We start from the raw sequence: 20,210 nt of genomic DNA, 5'->3' as shown, positions 1-20,210 counted from the left end.
CCTAAGGCAAATCCAGGTTCTCCTATGATGCACTGTTCCATGCCCATCTCCCCCTAGGGACCAGGTATCTCAGAGCCTGCCTTATATTCCACAGAAAAGGGATTACTCTCAGGTGGATCTGTGATCACTTAGAAAACCCCACAGACACAATACAGTGTCTATGGGTGGCCTGCCTTCCTCTACAATATACAGAAGATTTTTAGTCCAGTTTCCCCTCAGCTTAAAGGGTTCAGTATCTCATCCAAATGACTATAAATGATTCTAAGTGGCCCATTTTGCAGCAAAAAATTAAAACTTCACTAAGCCAGGGAGTAAATACAAGAAGAACATGGCTTTTCAACCTTGTGGTGTAGCTACTTGTCTGAGAGGGGAGAGCCTTTACTCTTGACCATTTTGTTGTGATGCACAGAAGTGACAGTTGTAGACATTACCCCTTAGGGGCAGCTGATTTAACTGTTACAGGAAATGTTGTAAGGACAGGGATTGACAACTGCACTTCTCTCACTCTTCCTGATAATTGTCCTGATCACTAGGATACAAATGTGTGTGAATGCGCTTTCTCGCTTTCTTCAAATATTGTATCCTACGTGCTTTGCTGCACAACTTGCTGGGTTCAGTAGGCTATACACATGTATTAAATATTTTTAAAAGTAATCATAGCTGCACTTTAGGATGAATCCCATCTCCTCTGAACAGGAGAGAGTGAGGGATATTCCACCCCACTTTCCAAGAAACCGACAGTCCTGTACCCTAGGAGGTGCAAGTTTACATCCCTTCAGAGTCAGGCATAGAAGCTGCTAGAAAGGACTCTTTCTGCATGAAATCTCTCAATGTTTGTTATTAGCTGTAAAACTGGCTGTGTTTTAGAAGGAAAGACTAAAATTCTTGACTGATTTTTCAAAGTAAGATTGTATGTGTTGACTTGGTGGAGAACGATCTGAGCAGCTGATCCTGAATGAGGTACCTCAACCTTGCTGAGAAGCAGGGTTTCAGGAGGGCTCCCAAAGATCCTGTTGCAAATTATTTGCTCTCTGCAAGTGATACCACACTGTGCTGAAACATCATGCTCTACCACGGACTATATGAGCTCCTTAGGGTTCCTCCACAAGGGTCTGCGTGTTACACACCAAAGCATCAGACACTGCAACTCCTTCCGCTTGTCATGGGGCTGAGATTTTTTTGGTTGTAGCAAACAGTGAGCTGTCCAGGGAAGCACAGTAGCAGTATGATGCTTTTCCCTGAAAGCTAATAACACCTACCTCTGTGTTTCTGTGTCTCCAAAGCCTAGGTCTGCATGGAAACAACTGGGCTTACCTGCAACTAGCTGAATTTCATTCTTCCTGCATCCTGGAAACACAATTATGGGTTATCTCCCTTGCTTTTGTACTTGGGGAAATATAGCTAAGAAGAGGCTAAATGCTTTCCTTAAACCAGCATAGTTAGTCAGGAAAAAACTAGGATTAAAATTTACTAGATCAATACTCATTATGTTAGGCTGCCTCTAATGACTACATTCCCAATGGGTGCTCTCTTTATGTTTTCATCTTAGGCTATAAAACTGTCTTATCAGGGTTGTTGTTTCTTCTTGTGCTGTTTACTGTGTCTAATAAAGAATTATCCCTAAATAATAAATAAAATAACTAACAATATGTCTGGAATGCTGCTATAAACTCACACTGCAATTTAAAGCAGTTGTTGAAGAGATATATGCAAATTACATGCATGGGGCCAAACAAGGAGCATATGTAAAAACTCATTTTTTGTCAGATGTGAATATAGCCTGTTGCTTGTACATAAACACATGCAAATACTCTCCCCCATGCCAAACTAAAATGAAAATTTAGCCACTCCACATAAGTTTCAGACTGCAGCAATTATCCTTTCCAGACAGTGATATCCCATCAGATGGAGCAGTCTGAGGTGTTAAAAGCCTTTGGTCAGTCCTGGTTACAGAAGCCATCCTAAAAATAAGCATCTGGGAGAATTTTACAATTCTTTGACTCCATACCCCTGAGAATTTTGCTTTTGTCACACTTCTGAGGTGTGTTTTGTGTGCAGCACACAGAATCTGTCTAAATCAGATTTTAACTTTTTCTTTTTTTTTTTTTTTAAAAAAAAAAAAAGCAAAACCCCAAAAACCTTCAACTTATCAAACTTACAAGTAATTAGGGACAGACTCAATTCAGGCCAATAAACTCCTCAGTGTGGATATAGTCTCATTTGAATGACTCTGTAGAAGACTTCTACTCAACATGAATATTGGTGGTAGAAACCAGAAAAAGACCAGCTGCCATGACCCTGCAACACGCTTTATGTCAGTAGAACTCTGAGCCTATGTGAAAGCCATGTGATGCTCCTGACAGCAATATAGTGAGCATCCTGCATCAAAGAACTAGTTTGGTATTGACAAAAAAGGTAAGCCAGTCAGTTTGTAAGATGCTTATTTTCTAGGCTGGTGAAGAGTTCTTATTCCCTCTCCCAATCTTTCAGCCATTTTATATATAGGAAGAACTGATAGCTGAAAAAAAATGCTGGTAGAAGACACCCAAGATGTGCCTTAAGGTTGTCTTGCAGTTACAAGACAGATCCTTTCTGGTACTCAGGATGTGGGAGACCACATAGGAGGTTCCTAAACGGAGAGGGGATGTGTGAAGGGGAGGGATAGGAAATTGAGCTAAACATGTAACAGATCAGCTGATGGGAGCATTGAAGCTGAGAGACAGGAGAGAGGAATTAATTTCATAGTAATATTCTGCACAGATTGTATGGAAATGAGTTGAACTATAAGGAGGTAAAAAGGGGGAAAGATTTGAAAGTAAAAGGAAAATTTTATTTTACTTGTGCGAGCTGTGGTAACCATATGGGTCTGTGTGTCTCTGACCAGTTGCAGGCTGCCATCTATATCATCTGACCATTTCTGCTGTCATTTGTCCCTATGCGTGAGCCATCCCATTTGTCTAAATCCCATTGTTCATCTGTGTCCAATGTATCATTTGGTGTATAATTCCCTAACAGCCATAAATCAATGTCTGCTCAGTAATATTAACCATCCAAACTGTTCTTTTTCTTCAAGTCTTGCATATGCATTATGACAGTAAAGCAAGGAACATTATGGAGACATTAAAGGAAAAGCTGGAAGAGCTGTGAAATAAAATGTATGTCCAAGGCTCAGAGGGACAAAAAAGGAGTTAAAATTAATTCTGAGACCTCTCTGTGGCCACAGAGAGAAATATTGACCAAGCCCTGTATTTGAGATTGTACTGACTGAGCTTCCATTAAATTCTGTAACACAAGATCATAATCACAGAGAAGGAACAAAGTAAAAAATATCTAGAGAGAAAGGAACAAAGTACTAATTGTAATTTTTTAAAAATAAATGTTTTGAGATGAGTATGCTGATCAGAATGAAGCAGTTCATTCTGACTGAAAATAGAAACATAGACTGGTGGACAACATTTCAATATTTTTTTTTTATTTTTTTTTTTTCATTAAGTAGATCTTCCCTCTTGCCTTCTCTTCTCAGTGAACATTTTTTACTTTGTGGTTCCATGTGGTCTCTTAGATGAGTTGGCTACAGTGACTTTGTAAAACATTATTAAGATTACTCAGGAGGAATCTGACTGTCCCTATGCTGGAGTGCAGATTTGTTGACTAGAGATGGAACACCATCTTTTATTTAACCGCATCCAGGAGAGTCCCAGACCTGTGCACACATTATGCAGCTCACATGCTGATCAGAAGCACAGAGCTCTCTCTTCGTTAATGTGAAGCAACCGAGCAGTTTTTCGGAATCAGGTGTGAGAAGCATCTCTGCTACCTGCTCCCAGTGAGGCTGAGAGCCTTTGCCTTTCCATTTGCTCACCTCAGTGAGCATTTCTTTGTGATAAGAAAAGAAGTAGGTGCCTGGAACTTTTCATGTCATAAGAAAAGCAATCAATTCAATTTCCCCAAATACTACCCATTGCTCTGTTGCATCAGAGGAAGGAAGACTACAGAAAGAGATGCCTTGCAGTGAGGTGCTTGTCGTGACTTGAAATGGAAAGATTTAAAAGAAGAATGGAGAGCTCAGGGCAAAAAAGTAGTTTGATGGACATACGAAGAACTAAAGCATTTATTTGTATATTTTCAAAGTTGACATAAGTACAAAGTAACTTTGCACTGTAGGCTTGGAGTTCCAATGGGAAGTTTCCAGATGAAAGATTTCTGATTCACTGTTGTTTAGATTTATTTCCACAAACTCATTTGCACATGGAAGGCTTTAGCTCTGGGACTGTCTGCACTCAGTCACAAGTGCGACTGAGCCTTGTGTAGAAATATCTGAGTTAGCTTTCAAGTAATTTGCTCAGAGGTGTGCTGTACCACACTGAGATGATACAAAGCTCAGCACAAGCTATAATGCCTGAGGTTAATGGCCTCCAGTGAATTCAAGCCTGCCATGACTACACTGGTAGCAGCCCTCAAACTACCTATGTGAAAGCCTGCTCTGGTGCATTTATACAATCCATTGTGACTGCAATGGCTATATATTTTTTGTAGACTATCTCAGCTTAGCTGGGTAAATCAAGAGCATGTCAACTGTTTAAAGGGCTTTTTATTTCTGAGCTCCTGTTTTGTGAAGTGAAATAAAATAGTGTCTGAAAATTGTTCTTGTGCAGTGTCTATTAGATAACCTATGTGGAAATATCCCACTACACCTCAGAGCTGACAGTAATATGTCTCTCATATCCACCTCAGAAGAAAGAGTCAGGAAAGAATGAACACATCATATGGAATATCCTGTAATGCCAAATGCAGAAGTGAAGAGGTTTTGTAGCGTGAGACTTACCGTCCTCTTCCAAAGCTGGGTCTGTGGACAAAGGCATTCACTGAATGTGAAGCATGACAATCCAACAATTTTCACAAGCACTTTAAGGCACAAAAAAGTGCATCTTAGCAGGGATTCTCCTTCCATGACACCTTGATAGGATTTTACCAGCATGACTCCCATTACATTTAGCAATAGTCCCACAGCAGAAAACTCATATGTCACTTCAGAAATTGATTACTCACTGTTTGACCTCAGACTATGTCAATGTATGTATGTATGTATGTATGTATATATATATATATATGTATATATATATATATACAGCTTTACCTTTACTTACTCAAGACATTTTCTTTCTGTGACTCATTATGTAACCACCTGCATCTGACAGTCACTGGAGTATTTGTCCTGTGAGGCCTCAGTGATATTATATTTTGCTGAAAAAGAGCTTTCAATTTTGGAATGTCACATGCCCTTTTTATATCCAGGTCTTATCATAAGGCATATTTTTGCTTGGATGTTTTTTCAAGTTACCCATGTGAAGGGAAGGAGATTAAATCTTGATGTAAGAGATCATATCTTGATGCCATTTTGTTTATTTATATTTGTGTGTGTGACTGCAGTGCACTTCTGGAAATAGGCAGTTGGAACTAGGGAAAAATTGTACTTTCCTCTAACTTTAATGCTTTCCTACTGATTCCAGTCAGTTTTGCCTCTATCTCTTGCCTACTTTGGGTAGGACATGCTAAGTCTCCTCCAGTTTGTAAATACCATTGCCATAAGTGGTGTTGGTCACATATATTCCTCAGACACTTGGTAGTATTTGGGCTCAGTGATATCCCTGGGAATGAAGGTCCTAAAAAGGATTTAGGCACCTATATATCTCTTTAGGTCTTGGTCTGGCTCTGTAAGTGCCTTCATGTCTCTTAGCCTTATTCTGCTGATCATAAATGTATATTGATATCACAGAATATGATTCTGAGTCTCAGATGCAACAGTAAGCACCCAAAACTTGCTACATTCCCACCAGAAAATACAGCATTCTTAGCAAGCTAAGTTATTATATATGACAGATGAACTTTCAGAGGATGTTGGTTTTAGCTTGATGAAGCAGAAAAATAATTTTGTCTTTATTTGATTTTTCCAGCACATTGCATCAGTGCGAAGTACCATACAATTACTGTATTTCAGAGGTCCCTGAGATCTCTACCCTTGCAGGGTTTTTTTCACTTTTGGAGGGTTTTGTTGTTTGTTTGTTTAGTATGTAGAATTGTCATCAATGAATAATAAAAATGACATAAGCTTAATAATTTCTGTGGTACATTGGACTGTGGTGAATACTTCTAAAGGAGAAGGAATTCTTGGTTTACTGGGCATGCTTATACTTAGGAAGTCAGGGTGATGCACTCCACAGAAATGCCATAGAAAGACAACCTCATAAATGAAAGGCATCACTCACCAACAAGAAATGTCCCCTTGATTTGTAAGCCTTTGGGGAACTATGTTATCCTAGTGTCATTAATTTTGCCTCCTGTGACTGATACATTTACCTTGCTGTTAATGCTCTAATGAGATGATGATGTTTAAATGGAGGAAAACATTGATTTTGCCCAAAGGCAGAATCATAGGGAAAGAGCGAAGGCTTACATAGATACTTGCAATAAAGACTACCTGTTGTCTACATCCTGCTTTTTTACTAGAACCTTAAGTAAACTTGTTAAATCCTGTGAATTTTCTTGCCAGGGTTGGACTATGCATTATACAGATCCTTGAAAACAAGTGCACAAGCCGCACTGCTTCTGGTGTAGCTGCAGGATCCCTGTGTCTCAGAGGAACCTTTTGAGTGTATCAAAGCTGCCTTTCTCTCCCTGGCCCAATATCCATGGTCCCTGGCCAAAGAACTGGCTGAGCTTCCTTTGATAGCACTTCTGCAGTCCTTACCTTGCCTGCTGCACTGTGAGCAGGGAGGAAGCTAGGATGATAAACAACTTGCTCCTGCCTAATGACCATGGCCATCTGAGTTGTTCCAGTGCCCTGCTGTCTGGCTTACAGGCATGTTCCTGCAGGGCCATGTAGAGATGCACTGGCAAGGTCTTGGTAATTCAGGCACCTGTAGTATTGCAGCTGCAAAAGCAGAGCCCTCTACAGGGGTTAGCTCTGTTTCAGGTCTTATAAGGTCTGTACTGGATATTGGAAGTTGTTCAGTTTGGTTGAGGAGAAATGGTTACTAAAATCCCAGCTGCCTCCAGAACTAGCAATTAATAAACCAGCTCCAAGAAGTTCTGCTACCCTCCCCTGCTGTCATGGGATCTGTGTTACTAGTGCTCAGGTCAGCATGGGGGTCTTTGTCCTGCCCTCACCCACATTTTGGTCACCTCCCTCATTTGAGCTCGGACAAGGAATCCCTGCACCACAGATGAAGGAATGCTCAGCCCCTGGTGGGGACTGCCTCACTTTGCCCCTTGGTCCTGGTCCTAGATCCCTGCTCTAGCCCCACACTCAGGTGGGATTGCTTTTATTTTTTTCAAATAGTTCTGATGCTTATCCTGCTGACTGTGGTAAAGGCAGAAGGGCAGTTCAGGTCACCTTTCTCCCCTGTATACGGAACAAAATAAGCCATCCAAGATGGTGGGAAAAAACTGTCTCCATTGGCACATGGACCAAAGTCAGAAGGTAGATCAAAAAATACTACATAAAGAGAAAGACACAAGATTCTTCACAGATCTGTAAATATCTTGCCAATATATTTGCTGTCATTCCATGAAGTGGTTCTGCCTCATTATCCCTCATTTTTGCTTCAACATCTCTGCTTTGCCCACAGTTCTGTGTGTGTGTGTACTGTATTTTAATTTGCATTACAAAACCCCTTCATAAATACACATATCAAACAAAATTGACTAGTGCACAGGTATCATTTTAAATCTCTTGTATGCTTATATTCCCACTAAGGACATTTTAGCTATAAGGCTGAAATTAATGTGAAGAGAAAAACGCTGTGAGGTGCAGCCTGGAAACTCTGCACCAAAAAGGCAGAACTGGGGTGAATGTGAGAATACAGATATGATTAGTTGCAGTTAGGATAATCTCCAAAGCAAGAGTAAAAGTAAATTTTCTCAAGAACCTACCCAATGAAGGAAGCTTTGGGGCTGTGTTATCAATACTGGAGAATATTCAGCAAAAGCGACAGTTAGCAGCTGGATGGGGCTCAGCGTACATCTCTCAGCACTCATCACTCAGCATGGGGACTCTCCCACACATTGGGATGGATTCACCCCATCTGGCAGCTGACAAGGAAAAGATTCACTCTCTAGCTAGAAGGTAGCCAGATACAGCTACTTTCGGTACAGGAGTTATGAGGCAATATGCCACAGCAAATTCAGGGCAATATTTGGTATATTCACATTTATTGTCGGTAAGGTGAGCAGATGAGTGCTGAGGACTTTCTGTAAGTGGTAAGTGCCCTAAAGTCACAGGAGGTGTATGACACATTATAATGCCAGGGCTTTTCAAGAACGTAGTGTATGGGAGAGTCCTGTCAACTGGCAGCAGCAGCAGACCCTCTGGGGAAGCAGGGGGCTGAGAGCTGCAGGGAACAGAAGTGATATCTTAGTTCAGCTGTTTCTCAGAATACCATCTACTTTCTGGTGGATCTGAGCATTAGCTGCCTGTTTTGGGTTTGGTTCGGGGTTTTTTTCTGAGTCCTTTCAAGAAGCAGACATTTTCCTTGTGACTTAAAAAACACTTTCATTATCTAGAATGTGCCTGAAAGGCATCTAGACTGTTACCCTGTTGTATTAGAGGTCACAAAAGGAAAACTAAGGGGAAAAAAGGCTTTCATAATAAAGTATACTTTGCCTAATTTTTTAGAGGTAATGTTAACTTTTTTTAGATTTGGGGCAGTAAAATTAAATGTTTCCATTGCCTTTGAAAAGTGTTAGATTATGTTCCCAATATGTTGACTATACTTCGTAGAAGTTTACTGCTTTCATTTTAAATGAACTATAAGATTAGAAAAATCTTACAGGATGGAGTGCGTGAAATGTTTCATTGGAAAAAATGATGCTGTGTGCCCTCTTTAAAATGCATTTCTTCCTTAAGATGTATAAAACTTATACACCCTTTTCCCACTGGAATAATATCAACAAAGAAAAAAAAAGATCAGTAAAAAAAAGAATAAAAGCATTCAGTGCTCAGTTAGTTATCTTTTTCTTTACTCCATTTGGCTCATGTTTCCTATGCACATTTAGAAAACCCATCACTAGCAGATTGACTTTAAGAGAAAGTTGGACTTTTAGCTTAAGATCTGTAAGTTATATGATCAAATGTTATTTTTTTATGATCCTCTGATAAGTATCTTTTGTCCTTATTCGGTTGTAAATCTTGCATGAAACTGGATGATTATAAAAAAATATAAATGATCAGAAAATATTGAACTGATGATATCTCACCAATAAAGCTCTTTCCAGAAAACTCTGAGAATGAAAAGTGCCATAGAATCATAATCATAGAATAATTTGTGTAAGGAGGGAACTTTAAAGGTCATCTAGTCCAACCACCCTGAAATGAGCAGGGTCATCTCCAACTAGATCGGGTGTCTCAGAGCCCCGTCCAACCTGACAGTGTTGCCAGGGATGGGACATCTACCACCTCTCTGGGCAACCTGTTCCAGTGTTTCTCCACCCTCACAGTAAAAAATTCCTTCCTTATATCTAGTCTAAATCTACCCTCTTTCAGTTTAAAACCATTACTCTTTGTCCTATTGCTAGAGGCCCTGCTATAAAGTTTGTCCCTGTTATGACTTTTAAAATATCATGGAGAGTGGCCTGGCAACTACATTAGCCAATTCCCTTGGGACACCTGGATATATCTCATCAGGTTCCATAGACTTATGCCTATTCAGATTCCTCAGGTAGTCACAAACCAGATCTTCTCTATTGTGATGGTTTGACTTTGGCTAAATGCCAGGTATCCACCAAGTCTCTCTGTCACTTCCCCCCTCTTTTCCCCTTGTTTCTCAACAGGGCAAAGAGGCGAAAGAAAATAAGATAAACCAACCCTTGTGGGTAAAACAAAAGCAGTTTTAATATAAGCAAAGGTTCGTGCACAGAAGCAAAAGCAAACAGATTTATTCTCTACTTCCATGAAGAGGCAATGTCGATCCTTCTCAGGACCATGGCTCCGATACATGTAGTGGTTGCCTCGGAGGACCAAGGGTGACCCCACCCCCTTCCTCCTTTCTCCCAGCTTTATACTGAGCAGACGTCACACGGTCTGGAATATCCCTTTGGTCGGTTCGGGTCAGCTGTCCTGGCTGTGTCCCCTCCCAAGATCTTGCCCACCCCGTCCCACTGGGGGGGAAATGTCGGAGAGAGCCTTGGTGCTGTGTAAGCACTGCTCAGCAGTAGCCACAACACCAGGGTGCTACCAACACCCTGACAGCTCCCAGCATAAACCACAGCACCATGAGGGCTGCTATAGGGGAAAACCAATTCCAGCTCAGCCAGACCCAGTACATCTATTTTCTACTGAGTTTACTGAGTTCTTATACTATTTCAAATCTACCAGCAGAAGACAAGTAAAAGACGTTATACAACTGAGTAGATACATGGAGGGAGATATTAGTTTTGTTGCAAGATATGGTTGCCTTGCATGTATCTACTTAGTGTACATCTGAACTTCAGTCTGTTGTGTGGTAGCATATTTCCTCACATAGTTAAACATGTTTTCCTAACATAGGTGTGTTTACTAGGTTCTGCTGGAACTCAGGAGTTGAAAGCTGAGGTACTCACATATGGCAGCTTTTGCAAGACAGCACCATGAGATTAAAAAATCATTGACAAAGAACATGGGAAAATGCCAAGACACTCAATGCCTCCTTCACCTCAGTCTTTACTGATAAGATTGGTCTTCAGGAATCCCATGTCCGTAAAGTCTGTTGATCAAGGAAAACAATCAGACTACAGAGCATTTAAGCAAACTGGACACAGACAAGTCCATGGGACCATACAAGAAACATGCAAAGTTCTGAGGGAACTGGCTGATGGCATTGTGAGGCCACTCAATTATCTTTGAAAGGTCACAGCGACTGGAAGAGTTTCCTCATAACAGGAAAATAAAGTTACTTTTATGCTCAAGAATGATTGGGAGGAGGATCCAGGAACTAAAGGCTGGATAGTCTTACCTCGAAGCCTGGAGCAAATTCTCCCTGAAACCATTTGCAGATATGAAGGACAGGAATACGACTAGGAGTAGTAAGCATAGATTTCTTAAGGGGAAGGAATTCCTGACCACACCAATAACCTTCTACAATTACTTGACTGGTTTCATGGATGAGGGGAGAGCAGTGAATGTTGTTTATCTCAACTGTAGCAAGACTTTTGGCACTGTCTCTCGCAACATCCTCATAGACAAACTGTTGGAACAGACTAGTTAAATGGACAGTGACATACATGGAAAACTGGCTGAATTGCTGTGCTCAGAGGGTTGTGATCAGCAGCGCGAAGTGACTGGCCAGGTGGAGGCCTGTCACTATTGTGTACTGCAGGGGTCAATACTGGGCCAATATTTCTTAACATCTTCATTAATTGTCTGGATGAGCGGACAGAGTGTACCCTTGTGCTGGTTTTGGCTGGGATACAATTAATTTTCTCAATAAGTTTGCAGGAGATACAAGACTGAGAGGAATAGCTGATGCCCTACAGTGTTATGCTGCCATTCAGAGCATCCTGGATAGGCTGCAGAAATGGGCCAAAAGGAGCCTCACAGTGTTCAGCCAAGGCAAATGCGGTCCTGCACCTGGGAAGGAACAATCTGGGATATGACCAGCTGGAATGCAGCTTTGCAGAAAAGGCTATGGGAGTCCTGGTGGACACCAAGTTGAACATGAGCTTGCAATATGCCCTTGCAGCAAAGGCCAGTAGCCTTTTGGCCGCATTAGGCAGAGCATTGACAGCAGGCTGAGGGAGGGGACACTTCACTCTGCTCAGCACTGGTGGGAAACATCTGGAGTGCTGGGTCCAGCTCTGGGCTTTCCAGTACAAAAGAGACATGGACTTGCTTGTATGGGCCCAGCAAAGGGTCACAAAGATGATTAAAAGACCGGAGGATCTATAGTACATGAAGAAGCTGAGATTGCTGGGGCCACTCAGCCTGGAGAAGAGAAAGTTCGGGGGGTTCTTACCCATGTGCATAAATATCTGATGGACGGTAAGTAAAGAAGAAGGATCCAGATTCTTCTCGGTGCCCAGTTACAGGACAAGAGACAGTGGGCACAAACAAACTCAGAACATTCCACTTAAACATAAGAAAATCTTTTACTGTGAGGGTAACTGAACACTGTCATGCGTTGCCCAGAGAAGCTATGGAGTCTCCATCCCTGGAGATATTCAAAATCTGACATGGCATGGTCCTGAACAACCTGCTTTAGCTGATCCTACTCTGGGACTAGATGGACTAGGGGGACTGGGTGATCTCCAGAAGTTCCTTCCAGCTTCAATGATTCAGTAATTCTGTTGCTTGGATGTAGAATAATATGTTGGTCAAGCTGTCCAGCTAGTAGAAATATCATCAGGTAAACAGGAAAATAAGATTCTATGGAGGGAGAATAGCAGACCATTTGACTTTTTTCAGCTTGGTGTTGAAAGTGAAAACATATTCACTATGCAAAAAGGAAGTGTTTTTTTTTAAAAAAAACAATTGTTGCAAAACCTGTGTTGAACAACACACTGCATCAGAACTTAACAGCCTCAAAAGATATTACTGTTGTGCTTTTTCTTCCCAAAACCAACATGCTTGTTTCCTTGAATGTGAGTGGTCTAGCACTCGGGAAGATGATAGTATGCTGGATTTCACTGGGCACATTACTTTATCATTCCATGTTTCAAAAAAGAAAATAATGATGTTTCAATCTTTTGTAAAGTTAATTCAGATCTAAATTTGAAACCAACTGTAGTTATTTATACTCTGTACACTGACTTTTTTTTTTTAATACAAGGAAAATTATGTCATTAAAATAATAATGAGAAAAGAAGGAAGAAAGTACTGGATACTCAATGCTTGTATCAACTTTTCTGTTACTGAAATTCAGGCATTTAGCATTAATCTATTTTGATTCATTTGAGAACCCCTGTTTATTTCATCATGCCTGAAAAAACTAGGAGGCTAATAGACAACTAATTGAATATTAAGTCCCCATTCATTCTGCTACACGTCAGTGACTGCTGAATAACAGGAAAGGAGGTGGGAGGGAAGAGATTACAAATAGCTATTTAATGAAAGCTGTGTCAAGCTAGAACAGATATTGCTAAATATTTGTTTATGGCAAGGCAGACATCTCCAGATCAGATACACGAAGAGATACTTCTCTTTTTTCAGTGGACTGGAGTCAGTGTGAAAAGTAGTCTTTGCTGGGAATTTCAGCAGCAAGCCTTTGCATACAGAGTAGAATAGGTGTGGAAACATAATTTTAAAATTTTAAGCTAAGAAGGAAGTGAGAGAGGAGTGGTTACAATGTTGAAACATATTCTGCACTGGTACTGTGGATAAAGAAAAATCTATTACACTTATGCCCTCATAAACTCTTATAAATCCTTAACTGCAAAGATGTAGCTCAGTGTATTTATGTAACAACTTCCAATGAAAATAGGTGAATTAAATTAGTGTTGATGGGTGGTGTGGTGGTTGGTTTGTTTTTGTTTTTTGTTTTTTTGTTGGTTTTTTTTTTAATGGATATTTACATGATCTGTTTGGGAAAACTCACTTTCTACTTGTTTTCAGCCACATCTGTACCAGATTGTATGGAGGCTGAGGGATCTGTACCTTTGTTTCTATGTATATTGCAACATTTTTATTGCATTCCACAGGTCCTCCAGTAAACGTTACTTGCAATATTTTTATCAACAGTTTTGGATCAGTCACAGAAACCACAATGGTAAGTGCTATGATGCCATTGGCAAGAGAACAACAATACTTAATATATGTCATGAACAAAACCTGTCAATATTTCTATTTATTGTTCAACTTGCAGGTCCTCCTGTAAATGTTACCTGCAACATATTTATCAACAGCTTTGGTTCAATAGCAGAAACTACAATGGTGAGTGGGACTGGTCATTGAAGCCATCTTGTGAAGGCGTGGGATGTGATATAGAGATGCTCAGGGCGTGGGGACACTTACTAAGTTATTAAGCTACTAAAAGTCTACCAGCTGAATTAAAAAAAATAAATAAAATATGAAGATATATAAAAATTATTAAACTCAAGTACCCAAGTCTAAATGTACAGATGTAGTGACAGCACCATAGTCTGTAGTGACTGCAATGACAGCAAATATAGGTGTGTGCAAACCAGCTTTTTCAGGTTTTATTAGCAATGAAGAGGCAGAGGAGTGGCTGGAGCTCAGCTGTGGGGCTCCCCGCCAAGTACTCCATATTTTGAGTGGGTCTTACACCACATGCTGAATTATCTGCTGCTGCAGACTGTGCTGACAGAGCTACCAGAACAGTCTTGTTTAACTTATCTCTGTGAATTGCAGCCACATCAGTAACTGAAGTAAATGCATAACTTGAGTCAAATAAGTAAAACATATAGTTATAGAAGACTTGGGTATTTTGAGGGTTAAATTGGTACTGGGAGATGATGGGATCCCAGCTGACTGAAATGTTTATTTTGACTGAATTCAGAGAACACTATCAGTCAATAAAACAAGGTCAAAAAGAAAATGTCAGTTCCAATTTTTTTTTTATATATATATATATATATATAAATAAATAGTTCAATTTTTCATTTCAATATGATATTTTTTTAAAATTGCCAAATTTTATGTTTAACAAAGTCAAGCTAAAAAAATGGGAATACATTTTATTTCTCTTTCAATATTTGTTAAGAAAAATGAAAAATATTTTTTCTCAGTCCATTTAAAAAGATGCTGATTTTAAAAATCTTTTTCAAACCATTAACAAAATGATGGGTTATTCAAGCATACATACAGACCTGACTACTGGAGTTAGTCCAGAGAGACATTTTTGATGGCTTGCTTATAATAATGTGATAAAGCCATAATAATTATCAGGTGCTCATATACAAGTGGGTTAAACCAATTCTAGAAAGGGTTTAGTGACAAATCCCAGCTTTGAACACTTCGAGTCATGCTGCCACAAAATAAACCAAAAATGAGTACTCTCATCTTCATTGAAAGTTTGCAAGAGTTACTTTCATTGCCTCAGGACACTTTGGAAACAATTGGAATGTAGTTTCACAACCCCATTTTCCAGGGATTCCTACACAGTGTCTGGGTATTTCTGTATCTGCTGAAGCCAGAGGCAATGTAAGTGCTTAGCATCCTTTAGGACTGAGTTCTTGGTAAATAAAAATGAGCTTACTACCCACAAATAGATTTAAGGCATACCAAAGAAATATTTTTTTTTTATAAAATGGGTTAGATACCACCTTGCAACCCTTGCATTATGAAGGAAGAGCAGATATTTAACAAAACAATTATTTTAATATTCAAATACTTTAATTTTAACTGTAATTCATGCCATCCTTTTAGAAAGTGGTATCTAAGGAATGTAAGTACACAAAATCTTCTGCTTATAAGTGTTTTTATTTTAAAACCCACCCTGTTATTTAATGTTTTCTAGAGATAAAGAGCCAGTTATTGCTAGGGCAGGTTGCTTTCTTAAAAAAAGACTCTTTTATAAATGACAAGCTATAATGTACAGAGCTATAAAGTAGATATATTAATGCTTTAGAGTATATATCTGTAATATTTTAAAAACTCCTTAAAATAAAACTGAAATAAAGTTAAAAATTACAAGGAAAATAATATCTTGATGTAACATAATGATCATCAGACTTAATGTTCTTTTTTTTAAAAAAAATAAATTTATTTTCCTTTGTTTAAAGGATTCTCAGAAGATGGCTATGAATGTAGCCTCTTTTACCAAGCCATGTCTGTTGATCCTAGCATGTAGAGGCATCAGCATAGCATTAAGTAGCAAAAATCCTGCACGTCACTGGCTTTACAAGATGGCATTCAATGAAAATATTTGCACGACCTAATGCTGATTGCATTAATTAGACTCCTTCATTGCTTTGATTAAATCCCCTCATTGCATTTTACCTTTTATCAAATATGTTAATGTGCACCTTTCCAATGTTCATTAACACATTCTGCTGAAAACAGCCAAACATTCAAGCAGATGAAAACAAAGACTATTGGCTTTCTTAGTTTGCTTTGTTCATAATACCTGCCTAAAGTGTGGAAGAGATTTCTCTTACATGCTGTTCAATGGTTTGATATTCATTTTATTAATGCTGACACTTCTTTAATGACTAGTGTGACTAAACAGATGTAATCATGTGGTAAAAATGTTGTCATCCCTTGTGATAAATAATGAGTTTTGTTTGAATTCTAGGATTCATTTTTCCGTATAAAAGGCTCTTGATGGTTTTGACATAAAACTAAACCATTCATTTAAAACTCTGGATTGTAAATTCAATAGAGACACTCCTTTCTCAGAGGACAGGAATTCTTGGTGAAACCATGTATATGTAGTGAAGAGACATTATCAGAATATAACTTGGGCAATCTAGAGCAGCTCATTGGAAACTTGGGAGATGAAAACCTTCTCAGAGAAGCTTTCAGCAGGAGAAATGAACATGGTAAACATGATTACAGTCCCAGATCTACCAAATTCCATAAGTGTCTCAATAAGTTAGCAGGAGTAGCTTCTGTTTTCTGATTGGGACAGGCACCAGGATGAAATTCATCTCTCTGTGAAAGGCCAGCACAACTCATGTCTGGCATGTTCTTCTAAAAACTAAAACCTTTAATTCAGAAATAAAACAGGATCTTGTGCTGGTTTTCTCCAAATGGATGAATTCAATAGAGTCTTCATGAGTTTTGTTCCCAAAGATCTAGGGAAGCAAAATGCATACGTATTAGTTTTTCTGCATCTATGGGACAGTATCACAATTCTTTTTTTTCTCCAAAAGAAATGTTTTTCTTCCATACTAGATTGATATATATTATACCAAAACAAAAATAGTACAAAAAAGGCCAGAGTCAAAATGGAATTGTCAGAAATTTTCCTCATTGATTCATTCGTCTTTCATTTAAGCCCTCACTTGAAAAGAAAGAGAAGACATTCCAGAGTAACTTCACTGAAAAAAAAACCCACCAAAAAACAGCTATGCCAGTAAGGTCTGTATCTATTTTTGGAAACATTCACACGTGCAGTATTCAGCAGAAAATTCACTGTACAGCATGACTGCAGTTGAGTATCATAGATGAGTAATCTACATCAGGCTGGGCAGAGTCCCAAAGAACTCAGATGTTCAGTGTTGCTAATGACCAGGATTTTTTAGCTATCAGCTGTAGGAGAAGCTAAGAGCAGTTTGTACATTGATGAGTTAATTGTTAATTACAGAAATGACTAACTGTGAGGACATTATTATTGTCATTATGCCGTATAATCAATGACTGACACTATGCAGCAGGTTCTCTGTTGGAGTAAATGCATCAAACTCCAGTTGTGTTTTGAGTACTTATGTTAGCAGAAAAATTGATATTATTTTAAAAGCTTATTTTAAATCTGTGGCTGTGTGTATGATACTATCTTCCCACTAGAAAAAACATAATTGCAGATAAGGTTGTTAGGTCCTGATTAATTCACATGTATAGTGTTAACTGCATAAGGTACTCCCACTGAAGCCAATGGGGACACATCGCATGCTTAGGTATAACCAAGTGCTCTTCTGTTACATGGGCTTGAAATAGGTCATTAAACTACGACTTTTCAGTTAGCATTCATATTTAGGATTTAGAGAACAGTCTCTTTGGCAAGGCCCTCCCATGCATGGAAGGACAGCTAAGTCTGCTGTTTGCCTCAGACATCCGACTCAACACCTGGACAATCAGTGCTGTTGTAGGGGAAGATGGGAGGAAGGCTAAGATCTAAGATGAGTGTCAATTCAAAGACAGAAAGTAGTACTGAAGAGGGAGTGTGACTCCCCTGCACCTCCCTGCCACAGCAGTGCCCAAGACCAAAGTGACCCAGAGATTTTCTGAAGCTCTAGGCAGTGAATCTGGTGGACATGGATTTGCTGAAACACTACTTCTGTGTAGAGTCCTATAACACAAACTAAGTATATCTGTGGATTAGGTCCCTAAAACTTCAGACAAATCTACTAAAACTGATCAGATGAATATTCTTTTAGTATGTTAATATTACTCTGATTCTATGACTCGAGAACAGAGGAAAACTGTTTACCTAAGTTGTCTTGAGCTATTGCTGACATTGGTGTTGTAACTGAGATTGAATCTTCAGGTCCACACTCCTCATTCAGAGCAGTGGTGCTGTCAGAAAGAATCTGTGGAGCAGGTGTACTCATGGTCGTGTAGGAGTGCATTACTACAGTCCACCCACTTCTACCCTGAGGAACTTGCAAAATACACACTGTAGTATGCCTGAGATCCATGTTGTGATACTGTTCTCAGGAGAATTTTTCTTCAGAAGATTGTTACAATGTTAGCACAGGAAAAGTACATTCAAAATTCTGCACATGATTAGGTCTGTGTAAACACACATCCCTCTCAACTGCTTATACCACAACCATAGGAGAAAAAAGTAATGATGGTTTTGTGATATGCATGTTATATTATATTTTTATTTCTGACTAAAATATCTATACGTATATATATGCAAAGCCTATCAGACATAAACAAAGGTTTCAGTGCTGGTTTGCTTCCAACAAAAAGCTTGAAGAGAGAAAGCATTTCTAAGTGTATCAGGGTGATAGCTCTGATGTGTTTATGAAGGTACATATTGAAAAAGGCAGTGTAATCCTATTTGCATTATTTATGCTTTTGGTATAATATATATCATCATATGCAAGCTCTCCTGTGAATTAGGATTTTTCAGACTGGTTTTTGTTGTCTAAATCACCAACTACTGAAGTTAATGAAAGTACATTTATTTTTAGATATTTCTGAACAATTTACGGATTTGACTTATTTATGATTTCTATGTCATGGGGGGGAAAAATCCCTGTTTTCCATAGACTTCATTATGTATCTTATTTCAAAGAAAAATTAAAGGCAGTTGCACAACTAGTTGTAGCAATTTTATTCTATCAGTGGTTGCTGCCTTCTTTTCTGCAGAATGATAATCAAGTGCTTTTCTGCATTTATAACTAAAACTGTCCCATACAAACTCATAAGACACTCTCAGTTTCTAAGACCAGGAAACAAGGGAAAGTATGCTTAGGGTTAGTATATCCTCACAAGATGTGAAGACATTTTGTAAACTCAGAACTGCAAGTAGCTATTTGATCTTTTAACTATATGAAACAACGCTAACATAAAAAGCACAGTGGCTTGTGAAAAACAGACACAGGCTTTAGTAAGTATCTTTAAAAAATGTGCTGTTCTTGAAATGTCTCTCAGGTCTGTCTTGCTCCGATTAACAGACATTACTGTTTTGACTCACATCCACCCAACACCAAAATGAAAATGATAAATAAAGCAAGAAAAATCACATCCCTAGTGAGATTGTAAAACATCGTCCCATTGGGTTAAAATACTGGATCAGTTTGGATGTCAGAAATACTCTGTCAGGGCATCAGCACAACTCATCACCAACCCACTGAATGAAGGGTGGGAAATGTTGAAGCTTGGAGAGGCTCATTCACAGAGTCTGCATATTGGGCGAACTGCTTTCTGCAGCTCTCATCAGAGTGAGAATATTTATTTACATTTCAAGGATGATAAATTCTTCAGATTATGCAGTTCAGTGGCCTAACTAAACCCAGGTCAGCTCATACATTTTCCAAGTCAAAAGCACAGTGCTGCCATTTTAATGTACTGTGGCTACCATAAAGCAAATCCTAAACATGAGAGGTCCGTACAGCTGCTAGAATTATTTGATAACATATTTCTTCAGAGAATACAATTGACATAAATTTTGTTAAATATTTTCCTTTTAGAGGAAGAGTAGATGTATTTCTAAGAGTGTTCACAAGCAAGTTAAATGTGGTAAATATGCCATAATAGTGGGTAAAGGTAGGGGAGGTGAAGCTCTTATTTGCTGTCTTTGGAAATTCAAGATAAAGATAATAAGCATTAACATCCTTCCATTCCCTCCAGAGAGTTTAGACCCTAAAAGCTCTTTTCACACTCTCCTTTAATAGCCAGTTCTTGACACAGCATTAATGTTGCTTCTAAATGAACCTCTAAGTAATTGCTGCCTTTCCCAGTTCTGACTAGCAGACCATTGTGCAGAAGAATGCAATTAGAACAATTTTAATGGGATGCAGAGAGGGAGGAGTGAATGAAGGAACATACAGAGAAAAGCATACGGTAGACAGAAAAAGGATACAAACAGTAAATAAGAAGTGCTGGT

The 20,210-nt window shown here is 39.0% G+C and overlaps 1 protein-coding gene across 5 annotated transcripts in view; it reads left to right on the top strand.

The window, feature by feature from the left end:
* The window catches only part of GLRA2 (glycine receptor alpha 2), a 139,127-nt gene that overhangs the window by 9,638 nt on the left and 109,279 nt on the right, over positions 1–20,210 (top strand). For 2 of the 5 annotated variants that reach the window (XM_074906941.1, XM_074906923.1), the window contains exon 3: positions 13,833–13,900. In XM_074906941.1, the coding sequence (XP_074763042.1) occupies positions 13,833–13,900 (68 nt within the window). Of the gene's footprint in view, positions 1–13,668; positions 13,737–13,832; positions 13,901–20,210 lie in introns of all 5 variants that reach the window. The other 3 variants (XM_074906932.1, XM_074906913.1, XM_074906950.1) reach the window with 2 other exon arrangements.

The sequence above is a fragment of the Athene noctua genome, chromosome 1 (assembly GCF_965140245.1).
Source record: "Athene noctua chromosome 1, bAthNoc1.hap1.1, whole genome shotgun sequence".
NCBI lineage: Eukaryota > Metazoa > Chordata > Aves > Strigiformes > Strigidae > Athene > Athene noctua.
Note: the sequence above shows the minus strand (reverse complement) of the source record. Positions and strands in the feature narration are given on the sequence as shown.